General features: G+C 42.0%; 1 protein-coding gene across 4 annotated transcripts in view; it reads left to right on the forward strand.

Moving 5' to 3' along the window:
* The first annotated feature begins 6,910 nt into the window (after positions 1-6,910).
* SBF2 (SET binding factor 2) overlaps positions 6,911-23,369 on the forward strand; it is a 500,673-nt gene continuing 484,214 nt past the window's right edge. For all 4 annotated transcript variants that reach the window (XM_069554404.1, XM_069554405.1, XM_069554406.1 and 1 more), the window contains exon 1: positions 6,911-7,548. In XM_069554404.1, the coding sequence (XP_069410505.1) occupies positions 7,494-7,548 (55 nt within the window). In that variant the 5' untranslated portion in view covers positions 6,911-7,493. The remainder of the gene's footprint in view (positions 7,549-23,369) is intronic.

Below are 23,369 nucleotides of genomic sequence, written 5' to 3' on the forward strand. Positions count from 1 at the left end.
GCGTAGGGGCGGTGCCAGGAATTCCCACCTGAGAGCCTTGGCACGCTCCTTATCAGCCCCAGTGCGCCTTGTAGCTCTGGCACTTAGAAGTCCGAAGCTTGAGGACGCCGTCAAGTCTTTCTTTAAGTAGAGTCCTGGCTAGGCGGCTCAGGATTTTGCTAGAACACCCGTATCTTCGAAAGTGTGTGTTTACGTGGGTCGGCGACGAGGGCCATAGGGTTTTCCCAAAGTGCCGTGGAGGATAAGTTGAAACATAGCTATAAACTTTGCCAAATGTTGGCATCCGTTTTTTTTTCCCCCTTGGAACCTGGGGTTCGTTTACTTACTGTTAAAGGCGGGGACAATCACTAGAATGCATTCACGGTTGAATATCGGATTTGGAAAGAAACAGCCTAAAGGAGTTCTGCTTTTGGCGATTTGTGGAGTTTCATCCATTCAAGTTGCAGTGATTGTAGATTCGCACAGAGTACAAGGAAGGAAGGAAGGAAGTGCAGGAAGAAACATCTTTAAAATCTCACTGGCAAAACAAGTGAGAGAAACAGAAGAACAATCTGGTTAATGAAGATCCACTTCTTTTTTGTGTCCAAGAATTTTTAAAAGGTCATGTTGTAAATAAACCCCCAAAGCATTGTAATAATTATATGTATGCTGACATCATATATACAGATATACAAACATGCCAGAAGCCTTGTTGTATAATGGTGTCTCAACTTCACATTCCAACTGAATTATTTTTAGGCCCTAAATCCAAGCCTTATTCTTAGTAATGTTTGGAGTTTTAAAAAAATTTTGGTGGTGGCTTCTCAGTTAACACTGTGGACGCAATTCCTAAAGCCAGTGTGACCACACTCAGGTCATGAAGAAAAGAAATGAGAAACAATAAATAGTATTAATAATATTAATAAGAATAACTAAACTTGAGTAGCTAAGTGCATTGCATAATTATCTCTGATGCCTCTTTCTTCAAACAGGAATGTTTATAATGCATTTATTATTCATATGGTTCAAAATGCCTCTGCTGAGGCTTATTTACCAATTTCATTTGAAAACAACTTTCAAGAAACATCTGGGAGTCAAAATACCAAGTGGTTTAGAGAAAGGAGCTAATCGGCTTCTCAAATTTAGTCAGGAGAAAAAGTAAAGCAGGGTACAAAGGTCAGGGTACTTGTTTTTGTTTTTTTTTTTAATCTGACTTCTCTAAAGCTAATAAGATATAGATCCTTTCCAGAAAAATGCACATGTACACAAACTAAGTTAAGTATAAAATAAACATACAATTTCAGGAGGTGGACCAAGTAAAGAATGCTGATGCAATAAAAAGTACTGTTTCTACTGCATTAATTTCTGTCTTGGAGTGGTAGATGAGGGCAGTTAACCTCTCTCTTTGTAGGGCATAGAATTTTCCAGGGCATCAGCAAAAAGAAAATAAATGCTTTTGCTGCCTCATTTTTGTGCTCTTGCACACAACATATGAACAGAAATAATCAGTCCTTGTATTTGATAAAGCCAGAAGACAAACCTCCCTGAAGCTTAAAGAGTATAAGTTGGTCTCAAATGCAGAGACATTACTTTGCCGGCAAAGGGATGTCTAGTCAAAGCTATGGTTTTTCCAGTAGTTATGTATAGCTGTGAGAGTTGGACTATAAAGAAAGCTGAGCACAGAAGAATTGATGCTTTTAAACTGTGGTGTTGGAGAAGACTCTTGAGAGTCTCTTGGACTGCACGGAGAGCCAACCAGTCCATCCTAAAGGAAATCAGTCCTGAATATTCATTGGAAGGACTGATGCTGAAGATGAAATTCCAATACTCTGGCCACCTGATGCAAAGAACTGACTCATTTGAAAAGACCCTGATGTTGGGAAAGATTGAAGATGGAAGAAGGGGATGGTTGGATGGCATCACTGACTCAATGGACAGGAGTTTAAGTAAACTCCGGGAGTTGGTGATGGACAGGGAGGCCTGGCGTGCTGCAGTCCATGAGGTCGCAAAGAGTCAGACATGACTGAGTGACTGAACTGAAACTGAAGTGTTCCGAAGGAAAAGCAAGATTAGGGAGACCTAATGTTCCAAATGGAGGAAACTATGCACAAATGCTTAGAGGTAAGAAAGAACTTGGGACATTAGGGGAGACAAAAGATTGAAATTCACTGAGTGAGGGAGAAGAGAGGCATGAAATGAGATTAAGGAGGTTATCAAAGTTAGAGTAAATAGGGCCCTTTGGAATATAATGAAGATGTTGCATTTTATTCAGAGTGATTTGGGAAGCTATTGACAGGCTTGAAGATGGGAGAGATATGATCTGCTGCTGCTGCTAAGTCACTTCAGTTGTGTCAGAATCTGTGCGACTCCATAGACGGCCTCCCACCAGGCTCCCCGGTCCCTGGGATTCTCCAGGCAAGAACACTGAAGTGGGTTGCCATTTCCTTTTCCAATGCATGAAAGTGAAAATTGAAAGTTTTCAGTTTCTATATACATTTATTTGAAAGGTCACTGTGGCTATCAAGTGTGATGACTGGATTAGAGAGGAACAAGAGGGGGAGCAGTGCAGTGGTGGTGCCCTGGAGAGACTGGCGAGGGCCTAGTCCCCACATAATCTCAGTACACACGCACACATTCCATCCTAAATTTCACCAACAGAGCTGTCTTCATGGGTGTGCACCATGTTCAGTCACATAGGGTCCCACACTTGATTTTTTTTTTCCTTTTTTTTTTAGCTTTTTATTTTTTAAATTTTAATATCTTTAATTCTTACATGCGTTCCCAAACATGAACCCCCCTCCCACCTCCCTCCCCATAACATCTCTGTGGGTCATCCCCATGCACCAGCCCCAAGCATGCTGCATCCTGCGTCAGACATAGACTGGCAATTCAATTCTTACATGATAGTATACATGTTAGAATGTCATTCTCACAAATCATCCCACCCTCTCCCTCTCCCTCTGAGTCCAAAGGTCCGTTATACACATCTGTGTCTCTTTCCCTGTCTTGCATACAGGGTCGTCATTGCCATCTTCCTAAATTCCATATATATGTGTTAGTATACTGTATTGGTGTTTTTCTTTCTGGCTTACTTCACTCTGTATAATCGGCTCCAGTTTCATCCATCTCATCAGAACTGATTCAAATGAATTCTTTTTTACGGCTGAGTAATACTCCATTGTGTATATGTACCACAGCTTTCTTATCCATTCATCTGCTGATGGACATCTAGGTTGTTTCCATGTCCTGGCTATTATAAACAGTGCTGCGATGAACATTGGGGTACATGTGTCTCTTTCAATTCTGGTTTCCTCGGTGTGTATGCCCAGGAGTGGGATTGCTGGGTCATAAGGTAGTTCTATTTGCAATTTTTTAAGGAATCTCCACACTGTTCTCCATAGTGGCTGTACTAGTTTCCCACACTTGATTTAATGTTCTGCTTGTTTCTGCTTTGAAATTCTTAATAATTTTTGAACAGAGAGACTCCTACATTTTCATTTTGCTTTGGTCTCTGCACATTCCACAGCCAGTCCCACTCACCAAATAGACATGCAATCTAAGTTAAAGCAGCCTGCAATCTCTCACAGCACCTATTTATACTGCTAAATGTCAGAGGTACTTTATATGTCAAGATTCAATTATTCATATAATTACACACATGAAAGCAACTGCACGATAATTTCTGTTAGCCATCTCTGAAGTATCCTTCCTGCACCCTAAACATAAACACTCAAGGTAGAAATAGTATGTTTCCTATACAGATTTAATTTGATGACGAGTGTTCATAATCTACTTACTGTCCTGACGTTTTACCTGCTAGGAAAGTCTGGGACTGCCAGTGAAGCAGGGAAACCAGTTAGGAAGCTATTGCAATAGTCAAGGTGGAAGGTGATAGTGGCTCAGATGAGTGGGCTGGCAGTGAGTGGGGAGAGAAGCATACATATTTGGGGAGCAGGATCAGTAGGACTCAGTGAGGAATATAGGGTTATGAGGGAGGCAGGTGGCAAGCTTAGCAATCATTGTTTCTTATTTGGGCAACTGAGTGGATGGAGATGTGGCAATGGATCAGGGAATCTACCATAGCTTCTTAGTCTCCTTTGTTACTGGTTGGTAGAGACCATTTGAATCGGCCCCAGCCCTGCTTGGTCAAATCGAACTGTCATATTACCTCTCTGAACTTTAGTGGCTAACCACAGGAAGCACTTGAAATCACTGTATAGATCAACCACTTACTTCACAACAGCTGAATGTAGGAAGAGCAGGCTGATTGTTCTTGCTTACTAGTAATCAGCTCCTTTTGTCTTATAAAGCATAGTCTTCCTCCCTCCCGCTCCTGCCCCACTTCAGTAAAACAAATCTGGGTTTGCTTTACTCCCTACTCTTTGGTGAGAGGTGATGGTGGTTATCTCAGGGGATGGTCTGGCCTTCAGCTAACCTCAGTAATCAGGCTGCCTGGTCAGGGCTTATCAGTTTCAGCAGACTGGCAGCTGTTGGCTGAGAAGCAAAATACAGTTCCAGTGTATGCTAAATATATTCACATGTATATACAAATACATGGTGTCTTTATATATATATACCTGGAGTATCTCAAAATCCCTATGCTACAAAACATCCATTTGCAAATGGGCTGACAGCCTACATATGATTCAACAGATGAAGTATGTCTAAAAGCAAACATTTGATTTGAGGCTTGAAAATAGCAAAATTTTGATTAAAAAATAATACAGTAAGTCCTCCCCCCCATACCAATGAGTTCCATCCTGAGAGTGTATTCATAAGTCCAATTTGCTCGTTAAGACCAACAAAGTTAGCCTAGGTACTCAACTAACACAATCAGGTGTATAGTACTGTACTATAATAGGCTTATAATACTTTTTACACAATATGTACAGAAAAACATAACAAAACATTTTTCAATCTTACAGTACCTTGGATAGTACAGTACAATAGCAGGGCATACAGGGATTGGCATGGACATTCTTTGAAAGTTTGCAACTTCAAGGTTTGTATATAGGGGCTAATTTGAACAAATGCTTGTGAATGAAATTAAAAAAAAAAAACATTTTAAAAGTACAGTGGGACCCCTACCTCTTATCATATGTAAAAATCAACTCAAAATGAATCAGTGGCCTAAAACAAGAGTAAACTATGAAAGTCTTAGAAGAAAATTAGGAGTAAATCTTCACTTCCAAGGAGTGATCTTGGATTTGGCAATGGATTCTTAGATATGACACCAAAGCACAGGAGACAAAAGAAAAATTAGATAAAATTGACTTTGTATAGTATATACATACAATGGAATGTTATTCAACCATGAAAAAGAATTAAGTACTGATACATGCTACAGCATGAACGAAACTGGAAAGCATTATACTAAATGAAAGAACCCAGATATGAAAGGTCATATATAGTATGATTGTATTTAAATCAAATATCCATACTAGATAAACCCATAGAGACAGAAAGCAAGCTGATAGTTACCAGAAACTGGGGGAGCGGAAAATGGGAGTGACTGCTTTATGGGTACAGGGTTTTCTTTTGGGTGGTGAAAGTATTTTAGAACTAGATAGAGGGGGTAGTTGCACAACATTATGAATGTACTAAATACCACTGAACTGCACACTTTAGAATGGTTTCTTTTATGATTTGTGAATTTCACCATTAGAAAAAAGTAAAATGGGGAAGGAATATGATACCTGCTTAAAAATGAGAAAGGCTATTATACAAAGATAGATTTTTTTCTGGGTATTTCCATAGAGCAAAATTGGGGGAAGTTACAGGACAATTCTGACATAACACGGAAGAACTTTCCAACAATAGTGTTGTTAAACAGTGGAATAGGCAGCCTCCCAAGGAAGTTAAATTAAGCTTTACTGAAAGTGATCAAGCTAGATGAGCTCTCAGGGAAGTTACAGAGAAGATTCTTACTTGAGGTGTGACTAAAGCATTTTAGTTTAATTATTTTCAAGACCTATCTGCTATCTTCCCTCCACATCTGCAACTAGGCTGATTCAGTTTGACCATAAGCAATTTGCAAATGAACTCCCTGAGTTCAAGTATTCAAGGAGTTTCAGTTCTAGTGCAGCCCAACCCTCTCCATCTGTAGGTGAAAAAAGTGCCACACACACAGAAAGAGGAAATGATCAATGAGAGTAAACTTTCAGTAGCCGAGACACCAAATCTCTGAACTTTCAATTCAGAGTTCGACCCACTGCAGCTTTCTGCTGGTAGCTGGGGGAATTTGTATATTCACTCATCAAACATACTAGTTAAGGACTTAAAAGACCCTCTGCTAAGAGTAAATGGTAAAGGTTAAACCCTCAATTAATAATGAGTAGTGATAAGCAACTAGGATGATGATCACATTTACAAACTATGAAGATTTCCCAAACTTCCCTTGTAACATATCCTGCTACCAAAACTTCATGAGATACTAAGAGAGGGCAAAGCATGCTCACCTGGGTTTCTCACTTGCCGAATTCCAAACAATAAGAGGTGCAGTAACAAGAAAGTGACCTATATAATTCCTAGATTGGATGATGATACACACGAATTCATTTTAATTGCATTGTTTGAACAGGGACGTTGGAATTCACCACCTGCTTCTGCAGCAAGAGCACTGGGACCGCTGCAGGGGGCGAAAACCTAGGCGGGAAGAACTCTTTGGGGAGAGACAAGCCTTCTCCCTCGGACTCGGTTGTTCCGGGCCAGTTCAGGAGGATCCCGGGGATGCCGCATTCTTTGGAGGAATTCAGCCTCCCCAGGCGCTCTGGGGGAAGCCCAGGCCAACAGCCCCCAGCCCACCCAGCACTAAAGCACGAGGCGCCTCCGAGGATTGCGCAAAAGCCTCTCCCTCCTCCGCCTGCTCGGTGGCATGTTCCTAAAATTCCCATCTGCACAACATAAACAGGAAACGTGCAGCAAAAGCCCTGGCGGTGCAAATTCCAGGCTTCCAGTCGAGGGCGGGAGAATCTTGTCTTGGGAAGGCGGGTGACCGGGTGGAGGGGCCGTTGAAGGTTGGGGTGGGGAGGGGAAGCAGCAAACTTTCCAGGAGACCCCCTCATCTATCCCTGTCTCTTCTTCCCAGACCCAGAAAGAAAGAGTGGAAAGGACGGAAGGAAAGACACCCTGCTTTAGGAAAAACAGGGGGGCGGGAGGTGGGCCGCGGAGGGGCAGCCGGGCCTCAAAGTGAAGCACCCCGAGAGGCTGCTGTGACAGTAGGAATACACTAGGCTGCCTACTCCCAAGATCCGCTGTCCGAGCGGCCGGGGAGGGTGGGGGTGGGCTCTCCGCCCGGGCTTGGGTCAATGAGGCAGCGCGGGTGGGGGCGGGGAAGCAGCGGGCGCTAAGAGCGGCGCAGGCGCAGAGCGCGCCTCGGTTGTCAAACATGGCTGAAGGGCCGCCGCTGCCGCTACTGCTGCTGCAGGGAAAATGCTGAGCCCTCCCGGGCCCGGTGGGCGGCGGCGGCGAGGGCGGCGACGGGCACCTGCTTCTCGGGCGCGGCGGCGGAGGCCATGGCCAGGCTGGCCGACTACTTCATCGTAGTCGGCTACGACCACGAGAAGCCAGGTAAGGGTGTGGGGCGGGCGCCGCCCCCGGGCCTCCCTGCCCCCGCCCCCCGGCTGCCGTCCAGTGGGCTTCTCTGGGCTGGGCATCGCGGCCGGGAGGCGGGGAGGGCCGGTCCCGGCCCCGGTGGAGCTGGCACTCGGCGTCGGGCCTTCATGGCCCGGCTGAGCCTCGCGGTGGGCGTGAGGGGCCGGCACGAGGGGCGAGGGAGGACGAGGAGGAGGCCGCCTCGTCCTCCGGGCCCCGGGCGGCCCGGCTGAGGCGACTGGGTGCCGTGGCTCTCGCTCTGAAGAGGGCCGGGTACCAGGGGCATCGCCCCGGTGCCGACGGGCTTGGGTCAGGGCTTCAGGGCTTCAGGGCTGGGAGGGCGGGAGCCAACTGTGCTAAGTTCCTCGGGGATAAACTTCTGCCTAGCATCCTGAGTGAGTAACGCATGACGCAGGGGGCTGTCCTCTCCGAAAGGAAGTGCTGAGAGTCCAGTGCTACCTCACCCCTGAGCTGGTGGGGGCCCGTCTAGTCACCGCGCCCGTGGACGCATGGTACCGAGAGAGGGCAAGTGAGCCTTGAACTTAATGAACATTTCTAGGAAATGCTCCTTGTTCTTTCAGGACAAATCTGACGGTCATTTCAAAAGGAGTCTGAATACGATCTTTTAAGTAAGGACCGTCAGCACATCGCTGCAGGTGATCCTGTTTCACTTTAATGAGTGTTTTAATTAGTCTTTTCATTCGTCGCAGAATTATCCTCTTAGGTAACAATCTGGCGGATGTATTTTAATGGAGAGATTTCCACAGTTTAAGATAATTCACCGTTTATACACGTTTATTTTTGTATTCCTTTTGTATTACTGTGTAGCTAAGCATAAGGTAATGAATTGGGGAAGCACATCTATTTCAGGGTAACTTCAGGGTAATTTACAAGAAATTTAACGTCTCAGCTAGACAGCCCTTCCTTTTTCAGAGGAGATGCTGAGGTTGTGTTTTGCTGATGGTTACAGCCGTTTGTAGCTTCAGAATACCATTGTTCTTCCCACTCTTGGTGGACTGCCCCTTTCACTATTCCTCTCCTAATAACTTCCTTTAGTGGGGACTTTTTATAGTCTTTAATTATTCTTGACCTGATTGAGATTAGCAAGAGAAGGGTTGGGCTATATTTAAAATATTTTCGGGCTACACAGTTTTATTTATTTCCTAGTAATTTTGCATAGTCTGCTCTCTCTTTCTTGCCAAGATTGACAATATGGAGAAGCAGAGTTTGTATTTAACATTGTTTCATTTTTAGTGACTTTGAGTTTTTTCTCACTTAGAAAAAATGGAAACAATCAAAAACTTGCAGAAAACTTGCAAGTACGGTACAAAGAACCTTTTTCTCCCTGAACCATTAGGAAGTGCTGACATGCTGCCTTCCCTATCACCCCAGGTTGTGTATTTTCTACAAACAAGGATATTCCCCTGCATGATCAGAGTGCAATCATCAAAAATCAGGAAATTTACACTGACAGAGTACTTCATGTAGCTCTCAGATTGAAACAGTGTATCTCAGATTGGGACTTGAGCCCACCTGTGAAACTGGAACCCAGTGAAAACCCACCATCTGTTAACTGTAATCACACACACCTGGTTTCAGGACTAATGAAGCTCAGGTTCTTGATGTGTCATCACAGAAAGAATTCAGTGAGAGACAAATTGATAGATAAGTGGGTTTATTTGGAGAGAAACACTCCACAACCAACCCTGAATATTTATTGTAAGGACTGATGCTGAAGCTCCAATACTTTGGTCACCTGATAGAAGAGGCAGTTCATTGGATAAGACCCTGATGCTGGGAAAGATTGAAGGTGAAAGGAGAATGTGGTGGCAGAGGATGAGTTGGTTAGATAGCATCACAGACTCAATTGGACATGAACTTGGGCAAACTCTGGGAGATAGCGGAGGCATTGCTGCAGTCCATTGGGGTAAAAAGAATCTAACCCGACTTAGTGAGTGCACAACATACTCCACAAGCAGAGCGTGGACCATTTCCGAAGAGAACAGCCTTGAATTATGGCTTGGTTAGTTTTTATGGGCTGGATAATTTCATAGGCTAATGAGTAGGAGGATTATTGTTTTGGGGAAGGGGTGGAAATTTCCAGGAATCGGGCCATTGCTCACTTTTTGGTCTTTGGTGGCTGGCTTCAAACCTGTCATGGCGCTGGAAGGTATGTCACTTAGCTTGCTGATGTGTTACAGTGAGCGTTATACTGAAGCTCAAGGTGTAGTGGAAGTCAGCTTGTTCGCCATCTTGGACCTATTTGGTTCTAATCTAATTGTCGTGTCCTCAGGCTGTATCATTCTGTTAAAGTTTATGCCCTGCCCGCCCCTCCTGTTTCAGTACTGGTTCAAGTTTTGTTGATTATGCCGTCTCTTTACTGGCAAAAGAATCTGGTTCAGAATCATATATTGCATTTATTTGCCATAGGGCCATCTCATCACAGGTGAGGCAAGCTCTTGGATAGCTAGCTTTGGAGCTCAGCTGAGGAATCATACTGATATTCAGGAGTTTATTGCTTGCATACTTGATGGTGATGAATTTCATTAAGTTCTCATTTACTTTCAGTACATTTTTGGCCGTATGCTTCATGACTTCTTCAATCTGAAATGATTCCCTCTTCTCTTGATTTTCGTAATCTTGACCCTAATGAAGATTGTGTGTATGCATGTTCAGTTGTGTCTGACACTTTACTACTCCATGTACAATAGCCCGCCAGGCTCCTCTGTCCATGGAATTTCTCAGTCAAGATTACTGGAGTGGGTTGCCATTTCCTACTCCAGTGGATCATCCCAGCCCAGGGATTGAACCTGCGTCTCTTGGGTCTCCTGCATTGACTGGTGGATTCTTTACCACTTCCCATCTTATGGGAAGTCTCTTGTGCAGCTTGTGGAATCTTGGTTCCCCAACCTGTGTCCCCTGTAGTGGATGTATGGAAATCCATTGGACCACCAGAGAATTCCCTAAAGTTAATATTTAATAGTTAATGTTTTTCCTCCAATTAAAATTAAAAAATTAAGAAAAAGAAAAAATAGCTAATGTTTTTCGTGAGGATTGCTTTGAAACTATGTGTCTTGGTCCTCGTCAAACAGGTAACGTATTCCTTTATGCATTTATATCTGTATGGATTCATGGTTTTCTTTTTTTTTGGCTGGGTTATATTGTTACTGTTTATTTAGTTCTTCAAATTTTCCTCATTTGGCCAACTAGAGCCCATTCACTCTGGCTTCTGTGTCTTTATGACATGTCCCCACTGTGAGTGTTTTACCTTGAGTGGCTTTTTAAATTTTTTTTATTTTTTTAACACTTTTTGGCATAAGATGTTTTGGGCTTATGTTGTACTATCCCTGCCTCAGTGCTGAAATCAGCCATTTCTCTAGGGAGACCTGGATTGTTTTAACGATGGATGACATTTAGAAGCTAAGATCTCAGTGCTGTGTGTTTACTGCTGCTGTATTGTTATACTGCTTTCAGGCTTTCTTAATGGATGGAGCTGGGGAATACATGTATGTGTTCACACAGATGGCTCAGTGGTAAAGAATCTGCCTGCCAATACAAGGAGACATAGGAAGCAAAGGATCAATCCCTGAGTTGGGAAGATCCCATGGAGGAGGAAAATGGCAACCCACTCCAGTATTTTTGCCTGGGGAAATCCCATGGAGAGAGGAGCCTTGTGGGCTACAGTCCATGGGTTGCAAAGAGTCAGACATGAGTGAGCAACGGAGCACGCATGCATGCACACGTTTATGTCTATATTTATTTATATATATTAAAAAACTCTGAGTTCCTACCAGTAGCACTGATTTCAGTCCAACGCTCCTGGGTCCACTCAAGTTTTTCCCTTTTTCATATTTGTAATATTCTTTTCTGATGGAAATTTGGCTCCCATTAGCCTTATTATATTTACTTGTTCAGTCTCTATGTATTAAACCAGTCTTTCATCTTTGCTACCACCCTCTCCTCTCCTGGATGCCTTCCTGTCTCTGTCGGGCTCAGATTCTTCATTCTCCCAACATCCTGCCCCTGTCAGGACCTAATAGCCCTTACCAGGATGTCTCAGTACAGGGACACCCTGTTCAACTGGCTCTGGCTCTAGCCCCCCATGTTATCTTACCCAGTGTCTGTGGATATACTTCTTACCCTACTTAGGTCTGACACACGACACTGGGCTGCTTCCATCTGAAGGAAGACATCCTCATTCCATACTCCCCAGTGCCCTATTCCAGGTTGCCCCTCTGTTTTGGCACTGTCCTTGCAGTGCTTGGACTCTGACTGAACTCATCTCCTTTGGCCTTTCCTTCCCACATGGAGTACCTTCTTGGTTCACTTGGGCTCTGATACCACCGCCCCCGCCAGGCTATCATGACTGCTCCGTATCCCACAAAAGAGAAAGGGAAGATTATTTTTTTAAGTAACAAAATCCAGAAGCTTTTTAAAATCACAGAATCTCGATAGCAAAGTGTATCTTTCTTTTTAACTTGGGATAATTTTGAAACCCCATGGACTGTAGCCCACCAGGCTCCTCAGTCCATGGGATTCTCCAGGCAAGAATACTGGAGTGGGTTGCCATTCCCTTCTCCAGGGGATCTTTCCATTCGAGGGATCGAACTCACATCTCATGCATCTTCTGCATTGCAGGCAGATTCTTTACCGTTTGAGCCACTAGGGAAGCCCCAATTTTTCTTTAGTCATACTTATTGATGTAAAATTTATATGCAGTAAAATCCACCTTTTAACTGAACAGTTCAGTGAGTTTAGACAGATGTATGCCTAAGTGTAGCCAGGCAAGATATAGCTAGAACACTTCGCTCCAGAAAGCTCCTCTGTGCCCCTTTGTACAGTTAATTCTTTCCCTAGCCTCTGGCAATCACTGATCTTTTTCTGTCCTTGCTTTTTTATCTTTCTTAGAATGTCTTATAAATTAAATTATACAGTTTTTTATGTCTGGCTTTTTTCATTTAGAAAAATATGTTTGAGACTTACCCATCTTATATGTACTGTCAGTTCCTTTTTATTGCTGAATATAACATGATTTGTTATCCATTCAGCAGTTGGTGGACATTTGAGTTTCTGGTTTTGGGCTATTATGAACAAAGTTACGCTGAATATTTGCAAAAAGATCTTTGTTCATTTGATTTCATTTCTCTTGGGTGGATACTTAGGAGAAAAATTGCTGGGTCATATTGTCATGGTATGTGTGCGGGTTGGAAATTTCCAGAGAGAAGGCAGAGTGAAAGGACAGTAAAGTTTATTAGAGCAGGGGAGGGGGAGATAGCTGCCAGTACAGTAGGCCCACTTCCTGCTAGTCAGGGAGAGCAGACCCCAAACAGGGCTCTTTGGTCTGTATAGCTGGAGGACAAGAAGTAAGGTAGGGTCTTTGGAGTCATTTGCAGATGGGATGAACTACATATATACATCCCTCCACCGGGGCTTCCCTGGTGGCTCAGTGGTAAAGAATCCACCTGCCAATGCAGGAGACATGGGTTTGATCCTTGGGTTAGGAAGATCCCCTGGAGAAGGAAATGGCAACCTACGCCAGTATTCTTTTTTATTTTTAATCAACATATTGTTTGTTTGTTTATTTTTGGCCTTGCTGGGTCTTCGTTGCTTTGCGAGGGCTTTCTCTAGTTGTGGGGTAGGGGTGGGTTTACTGTTCGTTGTGGTGCACAGGCTTCCCACTGTTGTAGCCTCTCTTGCTGCTGAGCACAGGCTGAGGGCTTCAGTAGCTGCAGCAGGCAGGCTCAGTAGTTGTGGCCCACGGGCTTAGTTGCTCTGTGGCTTGTGGAATCTTCACAGCCCAGGGATTGAACTCTTGTTCCCTGCATTGACAGGCAGATTCTTATCCACTGCGTTACTGCCATCAGGGAAGTCCCACACCAGTATTCTTGCCTGGGAAATTGCATGGACGGATGAAGCCTGGTGGGCTACAGCCCATGAGGTCGCGAAGAGTCGGACACGACTTAGCTACAACGTATAGGGCAGGAGAAGAGTAAGACAAATACCTTTTCCTTATATGGGATAGGAGTGGGAACAAGCCATACTACTCGGGAGGACTCAGAAATTCTACGATGGTTACAGCATGGTGGTAAGGGCAATAAGAGTCTGGTGGTTTTTGTTCCTGCAATCTAAGATCCTTCTCGCTCATCTTGTTCTTTTGTCCTTGGGCACCACATGTTTGATGAGTGTCTAAATGTTTAACTTGATGTGAAACCACCAAACTGTTTCCAAACTGGCTGTGCCATTTTACATACTTGCCAGCAGTGTATGAGATGTCCAGTAATTTTTTAAAATTTTATTTATATTACTTTTAAAAATTTAACCATTTTAGTGGACATGTAGTGGTATCTTATTGTGGTTTCATTTTGAATTTTCCTAGTGGCTGATGATGTTGAGCACCTTTTCTTGTACCTATTGCACTGGAATATTTTTGTAAAGAGTCTGAGCAAGTTTTTGCTCTTTTTTTTTTATTGGATTGTTCGGCTTTTTTTTTTTTTTTAGTTGAAGTATAGTTGATTTACAGTGTGTGTTAATTTCTGCTGTACAGCAAAGTGATTCAGTTATACATATATATTTTCATTTTTATATTCTTTTCCATTTTGGTTTATCACAGGATATTGAATACAGTTCCCTGTGCTATACAGTAGGACCTTCTTATTTATCCATTCTATATGTAATAGTTTTCATTTGTTTGGTTTCTTAATATTGAGTTTTAAAATTCTAGATACAAGTCTTTATCAGGTGTTTTGCAAATATATTTTTCCAATCTGTGGCTTGCCCTTTCATTTTCTTAGCAATAGCTTTTGAAGAGCAAATGTTTTAATTTGAATGACTTTTTGTTGTTGTTGTTCAGTTGTGGCCGACCCTTTGGGACCCCATGGACTGCAGCATACCAGTCTTCCCTGTCCTTCACTATTTTCTGTAATTTACTCAAACTCTTATCAATTGAGTTGGTGATGCCATCCAACCATATCATTGTGTCATCCCCTTCACCTCCTGCCTTCAGTTTTTCCCAGCATCAGGGTCTGTTCTAAAGAGTAGGCTCTTCACATCAGGTGGCCAAAGTATTAAGAGCTTCAACTACAGCATCAGTCCTTCCAATAAATATTCAGGGTTGATTTCCTTTAGGTTTGATCTCCTTGCAGTCCAAGGGACTCTCGAGTCTTCTCCAGTACCATAGATTTTTTAGGTATTTAAATAGTTTTGTATACTTTTAGTAGTCATTTTTACTGAAACTCTATAAAAACCTACTGGGACAAAATCCACCAAATCTATGTAATTGTTTGAATTGTAAATGAAGAATAAACCTACTTGAGTCTTCAAACCTTTGTTATAAAGCTTTCTTGAGTTAGTATGATTTTATTACGTATATCTCTCTAAAAGCTAATATTACAATATTATGATTCTGAAATATGCTGTGTTTAATTCCAGAATGTTCCTGGAATTATCTGTTCAATATACTAAACTGTATTTGTTCATAAAATGTGTATTTAATTAATAATATTTTTAGTTGATTTTTACAAATTTTTCTGTTTTAAATTTGAATTGAAAGAAAACCTTGTTTTTTGAAAAATTACTTTTACAAACTGGAAAAAATAGTTAATATATGCTATTTGAGTTATATGCAAAGAAGAGTGCGTCACACATAGTAGATGTTTAATAAAGATGTATTGAGTGAGTATGCAGTTGCTGTACATGTGGACTGTGGCTCAGATCATGAGCTCCTTATTGCCAAATTCAGACTTAAATTGAAAAAAGTAGGGAAAACCACTAGACCATTCAGGTATGACCTAAATCAAATCCCTTACGATTATACAATGCAAGTAAGAAATAGATTCAAAGGATTAGATCTGATAGAGTGCCTGAAGAACTAGGGACAGAGGTTCGTGACATTGTACAGGAGACAGGGATCAAGAAAAAAGAAATGCAAAAAAGCAAAATGGCTGTCTGAGGAGGACTTACAAATAGCTGAGAAAAGAAGAGAAGCGGAAAGCAAAGGAGAAAAGGAAAGATACACCCATTTGAATGCAGAGTTCCAAAGAATAGCAAGGAGAGATAAGAAAGCCCTCCTTAGTGATCAGTGAAAAGAAATAGAGGAAAACAATAGAATGGGAAAGACTAGAGATCTCTTCAAGAAAATTAGCTATACCAAAGGAACATTTTATGCAGAGATGGGCACAGTAAAGGACAGAAATGGCATGGACCTAAACAGAAGCAGAAGATATTAAGAGATGGCAAGAATACACAGAAGAACTGTACAAAAAGATCTCCATGATTCAGATAATCAGAATAGTATGATCACTCACTCAGAGCCAGACATCCTGGAATGCAAAGTCAAGTGGGCCTTAGGAATCCTCACTACGAACAAAGCAGTGGAGGTGGTGGAATCCCAGTTGAGCTATTTCAAATCTTGAAAGACAATGCTGTGAAAGTGCTGCACTCATTATGGCAGCAGATTTGGAAAACTCACCAGTGCCCACAGGGCTGGAAAAGGTCAGTTTTCTTTCAATCCCAAAGAATGCTCAAACTACCCGATAATTGCACTCATCTCACACGCTAGTAAAGTAATGCTGAAAATTCTCCAAACCAGACTTCAACAGTACGTGAACCATGAAATTCCAGATGTTCAAGCTGATTTTAGAAAAGGCAGAGGAACCAGAGATCAAATTGCCAACATCCGTTGGATCATCGAAAAAGCAAGAGAGTTCCAGAAAAACATCTACTTTTGATTTATTGACTATGCCAAAGCCTTTGACTGTGTGGACCACAACAAACTGTGAAAAATTCTGAAAGAGATGGGAATACCAGACCACCTGACCTGCCTCTTGAGAAGTCTGTGTGCAGTTCAGGAAGCAACAGTTAGAACTGGACATGAAACACCAGACTGGTTCCAGATAGGGGAAGGAGTACGTCGAGGCTGTATATTGTCACCCTGCTTATTTAACGAATATGTAGAGTACATCATGAGAAATGCTGGGCTGGATGAAGCACAAGCTGGAATCAAGATTGCTGGGAGAAATATCAGTAAGCTCAGATATGCAGATGACACCACCCTTATGGCAGAAAGTGAAGAAGAACTAAAGAGCCTCTTGATGAAAGTGAAAGAGGAGAGTGAAGAAGTTGGCTTAAAACTCAACATTCAGAAAACTAAGATCATGGCATCTGGTCCTGTCACATCATGGCAAATAGATGGGGTAACAGTGGTGGACTTTCTATTTTTGGGCTCCAAAATCACTGCAGATGGTGACTGCAGCCATGAAACTAAAAGATGCTTTCTCCTTGGCAGGAAAGTTATGACCAACCTAGACAGCGTGTTAAAAAGCAGAGACATTACTTTGGCAACAAAGGTCCACCTAGTCAAGTCTATGGTTTTTCCAGTAGTCATGTATGGATGTGAGAGTTGGACTGTAAAGGAAGCTGAACGCTGAAAAATTGATGGTTTTGAACTGTGGTGTTGCAGAAGACTCTTGAGAGTCCCTTGGACTGCAAGGAGATCCAAGCAGTTCATCCTAAATGAAATCAGTCCTGAATGTTCATTGGAAGGACTGATGCTAGAGCTGAGACTCTAATACTTTGGCCACCTTATGTGAAGAGCTGACTCATATGAAAAGACTGATGCTGGGGAAGATTGAAGGTGGGAGGAGAAGGGGACGACAGAGGATGAGATGGTTGGATGGCATCACTGATTCAAAGGATGTGAGTTTGAGTAAACTCCGGGAGTTGGTGATGGACAACAAGGCGTGGTGTGCTGTGGTCCATGGGGTCATAAAGAGTTGGACATGACTGAGCAACTGAACATATGGAAAATACATAAAACTCCAAGGAAGGGTCTCTTGAGGGCTCACTTCCTGGCTCATTGATGGCTGTCTTCTCATGATGTCCTTACATGGAAAGGGGCAAGGGAGCTCTTTGGGGTCTTTTTGATACGGACATTAATCCCTTTAATGAGAACTTTGCCCTCATGCCCTAGTCACCTCCAAGTACCATCACTTTGGTCCCAAGGGCTTCCCTGGTGGCTCAGAGGTTAAAGCATCTGCCTGGAATGAGGGAGACCCAGGTTCGAGCCCTGGGTTGGGAAGATCCCCTGGAGAAGGAAATGGCAACCCACTCCAGTATTCTTGCCTGGAGAATCCCATGGAGGGAGGAGCCTGGTAGGCTATACAGTCCATGGGGTCACAAAGAGTTGGACACAACTGAGCGACTTCACTTTCACTTCCAAATGCTAGCACATTGGGAGATTTAGGTTTCAACATATGCAATTTCTTTTTTTTTTTTTTTTGCGGGGGAGGGGTGTACACAGACATTCTATGACAGACTCATAGACTTGATAGTTAGGATGGTGACTTTAGAACATTAGAGTTGAAGGGGCCAAAGCCAGTTTGCTAAATGCACATCCCAGGTCATATGCTGTATAAACTTCATATAGTCCAATTTATTTCTTTTTAGACTATCTGTATGACCTACAACCTGTGGCTTATGGAAAGAGGCAGAGGTGACTAAAATTCCAAACTTGGAGGTCTGGGATGTTTTTTGATACCATGACTTAAGAAGTTTGTAAATGTTTTTCTTTTAAGTTACTTATTTGTGTTTTTGGCTTGGAAGATTATGGGTTTTACTTGACAGTTACCTAGATGGAGTCTTCATAACATGGACAGGTAGGGGCTGAACACAAAGACTTGAGTCGTTAGTAGATAGATCTGTGTCACTGTGAGTACCAAGGAAAGTCTGTGTAGAGACAGTAGAGGACCAAGGACTGATCTTGGGGGAACACGATTACTAAGATGGAGAATAAAAGGAACCACAGAAGAAGGAGTTGGGGAGTTTGAGAGAGAGATTTAATTTTCCCCAATAGTAGTAGTTCTTGTCAATGGTGATAAAACCCCTGATTTTTGGCTAGTTTTGTAGCCATGCAGGAGAGATTATTTCCAGTTACTAACAGATAGAAACACATGAATGAGTTCTGGCCAGTTGGATGTAATTGGAAATAATGCATGTAGTATCCAGAAAGCATTCTTGAAAGGATGAGGGTATTTTTCTCTTGCTTTTTTCTTTCCTGAGACTGGCTGCTACTGCTGCTACGTCACTTCAGTCGTGTCTGACTCTGTGCGACCCTATAGATGGAAGCCCACCAGGCTCCTCCGTCCCTGGGATTCTCCAGGCAAGAACACTGGAGTGGATCCTGAGACTGGCATGCTGGTATAAAAACTGGAATCATCTTAAACAATGTAGATAAGGGCCCACATCCTGGGGAAATCAGAGCAAAAAGCTGGAAAGAACCTCGGTCCCTAATGACTTATAGTGGGATTATTATAGCTGCCTCTGGAATTTTTTTTTTTTTAGACTATAACTTTGTATGTTTTTGTTTGTCTTTTTATTTTGTGTTTAAATTGCTAGAAATTAGAGTTTTCTCTGTTGCATGAAGCTAATCTTAATCCAGGTACACAGAGGTGGAGGAGATTGGTATCCAGAGTCATAGAAAATGGGGGGACTATTTCTCAGCGTCAAGGGTGGCAGATAGAGGTCTGTGAGATGTGGAGTTAGTGCAGATCTTTGTGTTTCATAAAATTTTAGTTGAACGTTAACTATACGTCATCTGATTCAATGTAATTTATGGATGAGGAACCAATGTGCCCATGTTCCCACAACCCTTCTCTGCTACATGTTGTTACCTGTGAATGGTCACAGCTTTTATCCTGGACTGCAAGTTTCCTGATGCCTGTATTCCAATACACCATGCTATCCTTTGAGAATTTATATCAAGGATAGTTTTTACTCCAAAATTGTTTCAGCCAGAATGTTGTATTGTAAAACAAATAGTGAAACTTTAAACAGGAGAAAGAATTGGAAGTGAAAGCAGCAGATTAAGACCATTTGTTTGAGTCATCTGGATTTTGAGAGGTAAGAATATCTGGTTGGAAAACATGGAATGCTTTGTCTTCAGGATAAAAAGACTATTATTCTTTTTTTTGTATCCCGGAGTTGTGTGGCTGATTAGTGCTTAAGACGTGTTTAAATTGAATTGCAAGAAGTAGTGTGGTCCACTGAGAGTTTTAAAGTGTATAGGACAGCTCTGAGCATACACAAAGGCAGAAAGAAGAGTGGGAATCAATAGAATGAGAGCACTTGATCCTGGAGAGAGTGGAGATAGGTATGGGAAGGAAGTTCTGTAGGACTTGAAGTCTGGAACACGTGCATACAGGATACAAATACATCAGTGAGCTCTGAATATTCCCCCCTAAAAAGAGTATTATGTGCTTGGAAAATAATATTGCCATATCATTAGTCTTGGAGACTTTCTGTAATGGGGTCCATCAAAACATTTCACTGATCAGCTGTGGGGATTTTCTGGACGATGACAAGTCACATAGGCATATTATAGAAGCAGAAATCTACAGGTAAAATTAGCACTAATGGACAGGGTACTGTTGGAAAAAGACAGTGGTGAAGTGTGCTAAGAGTGGTTTCAGGGTAAGCTTTAAATTTGGATGCAAGTATCTAAAAAATGAGTTCCTAAGAAATCTAACCTCTCAAAATAACTTTTTGAGAAGCAGTTTTATTTCCCAGCTTAGGTTAACATATATTGTAGGTTGTTGTGCCCGATATGATGATAATGTTCATTAAAAACTATTACAACAGTGAAGCCATTGACTAAATCGTATTGGTAGACTAGTATTTATTACTTTAGAAAGTTTGCTGTTGTCAAAATGAGATCATTAAATATCACAAGATTTATGGTGCTTTTTAAATTACTGCTGAATTTGATTAATAATTTGGGTTATGCAGTTGTTTATAAAGTAAATGCTATTCATTTGAAGTTCTCATTTTTGTAAGCTACATTGTGAAGGAAAATATCTTAATGATTTCATAATTTTACTTTTCCTTATATATATCAATATCTTCGTTATTGAATTTTCAGAAAAACTTTTAGTTATACTTGTAAGTTTTCCATTGTTTACTGAACAAAAGAAATATTTCACCTGTGGAAATATTTCATATGACTGCCACTTAAGTATAAATGCATTTAAATAGACTAGATTTTTTTAAATTGTATAGTTCTATAGTTACTGATTATTCTCGAGTATAGAACAAAAAGATTAAGAAAATAAAAAAGCTTGTATTTTAAGGGAACATTATATGGAAGCACCAGAGAAATAGGTTTCCCAGGTGGCTCAGTGATAAAGAATCTGCCTGGTAATGCAGGAGATGCAGGAGATTCGGGTTTGATTCCTGGGTTGGAAAGATCCCCTGGAGTAGGAAATGGCAACCCACTTCAGTATTCTTGCCTGGAAAATTCCATGGACCGAGGAGCCTTTATGACCCCTTTCCATGGGTCACAAAGAGTCAGACACGACTAAACGACTGAGCACACACCAGAGAAATAATCCTTACTCTAAAATGTCTTAATGACAGTACGATTTCTTGTGTAATCGCTACAGGCTAGCTCTCCAACACTGTTAATTTCTTAGGGCTGCCATAACAAATTATCACAAAGTTGGTGTCTTAAAAGAATCCTTCTTTATTTCTTCTGGCTTCTGGTGGTCCAAGGCTTATTTTATTTGTGGCAGCGTAACTCTCATCTTAATAGTGACAGACTTTATTTTTTTGGGCGCCAAAAAGCACTGCAGATGGTGACTGTGGCCATGAAATTAAAAGACGCTTACTCCTTGGAAGAAAAGTTATGACCAACCTAGACAGCATATTAAAAAGCAGAGACGTTACTTTGCCAACAAAGGTCCGTCTAGTCAAAGCTATGGTTTTTCCAGTAGTCATGTGTGGATGTGAGAGTTGGACTATAAAGAAAGCTGAGCACCAAAGAATTGATGCTTCTGAACTGTGGTGTTGGAGAAGACTCTTGAGAGTCCCTTGGACTGCAAGGAGATCCAACCAGTCCATCCTATAGGAGATCAGTCCTGGGTGTTCACTGGAAGGACTGTTGCTGAAGCTGAAGCTCTGGTACTTTGGCCACCTGATGCAAAGAACTGACTCGGAAAAGACCCTGATGCTGGGAAAGACTGAAGGCAAAAGGAGAAGGGGGTGGCAGAGGATGAAATGGTTAGGCAGCATCACTGACTCAATGGACATGAATCTGAGCAAATTCAGGGAGATAACGGAGGACACAAGAGCCTCGTATGCAACAGGGGACAACAGAGGATGAGATGATTGGATGGCATCTCTGACTCAATGGATATGAATTTGAGTGAACTTCAGGAGTTGGTGATGGACAGGGAGGCCTGGTGTGCTACAGTCCATGGGGTTGCAAAGAGCTGGACTGACTGACAGCTGGCTGACTGAACTCTCATCTCTGCCTCATGTTCACATGGCCTTTTCTGTAGCTCTGTGTCCAAATCTCTTTTCTTTTATACAGAAGTAATCATTGAATTTAGTGCCCACCCTAAATCCAGAATGATTTCATCTTGAGATCCTTAACAAATTAATACTGCAGAGACCCTATTTCCAAATAAGGTCACATTCTGTGGATATAAGTTTTATAGGATACAATTCTGCCAATTACAGACACAGTGGTTCATGCAGTTTTTGTAATGCTAGCTGTTCGTTGTTCAGTCCCTAAGTTGTGTCTGACTCTTTTGCGACTCCATAAACTGTAGCCCTCCAGGCTCCTCTGTCCGTGGGATTTCCCAGGTAAGAACACTGGAGTGGGTTGCCGTTTCCTTCTCCAGGGGACCTTCCCGACCCAGCAGAACCCACATCTCCTGCACTGGCAGGCGGCTTCTTCACCGCCGAGCCACCAGGGAAGCCCCATGTTACTAGTGCCATTCCTTCTCTCCGTGTTGTGTCAGTAAGGTCTACAGATGATTTCGTTGGATGTGCCACACGGCTTACATTTCTTTCCTTAGGAATTTGCTTCATATGCAGAGATTTATCTTCATTTTATATGTTAAAAAAAATTAGTTTCCACATACACTATCTCAGTAACTCTTCATGGTGACACAGTGAGTTACCCTGTGGGGTCCATCAGTGTTGAATAATTAGCCCACTTTCACACGGATCATAAATGGAATTAAATGGGATTAAATAGAATTCGATTTTCTCACTTGAAGTAAAAACTCTTATTTATAAATACATTGTAGGGACTGGCAGGGAGTGAAGAAGAGTGCGGGAGAAGAACAGGGAAGGGATTTTTAGGTGAGGGGATGGTAGTGGTGGCAAAGGCACTGGAGTGAGCAGTCATGAGTATCTTTGATTTGGCTGGGACCAGAAGAGGAGCATTGCTAAGTAATAGTTTCAGAGCCAGAAAAGGAGCAGGACATGACGACTATATTAGAGTAACTAAGACAGTTATTTTTGTGTTTCTCGGGCTGTTTTTGAGGCTTGTCCCTTTTCATTGCATTGTTTTCTTGTCCTTCTGCACCTAATCTCTGGAGTTGAAATTCTTGATACTTTGGAAAACAAAATTTAAAAACTTGTTGCACAAGAAGGTTTAAAAATATTTCTGTAGAACTTTGGCAGTCAGGAAGATAAACTTGCCTTGGAAAATATTTTTCTGTTGCAGTTTGTGGTTGCTATTTTTTGGTTTGACAGGTGAGTCTGGACTCCTAATTATGCTGAGAAATGTCTGCTCCTTATCAGCAGTGTCTTTTGTGGAAAGTGTCAAACTATTCAAAGTGATCACCGTGAAAGGTCATTAGCTGTAATTTCAGAGGAAAATTGCTGCTTTTCAGGCTTCTTAAATTTAGCACTTTATTTGGTTATAACTGTGACCTAAAGTTAGAGGATTTTCAAGTTTTGAAACCTAAAGCATGATGTAATCTATAGTAAGTATTATGAATACCACAGAAGTT

Source organism: Ovis canadensis, chromosome 15 (genome assembly GCF_042477335.2).
Source record: "Ovis canadensis isolate MfBH-ARS-UI-01 breed Bighorn chromosome 15, ARS-UI_OviCan_v2, whole genome shotgun sequence".
In the NCBI taxonomy this organism is placed as follows: Eukaryota; Metazoa; Chordata; class Mammalia; order Artiodactyla; family Bovidae; genus Ovis; species Ovis canadensis.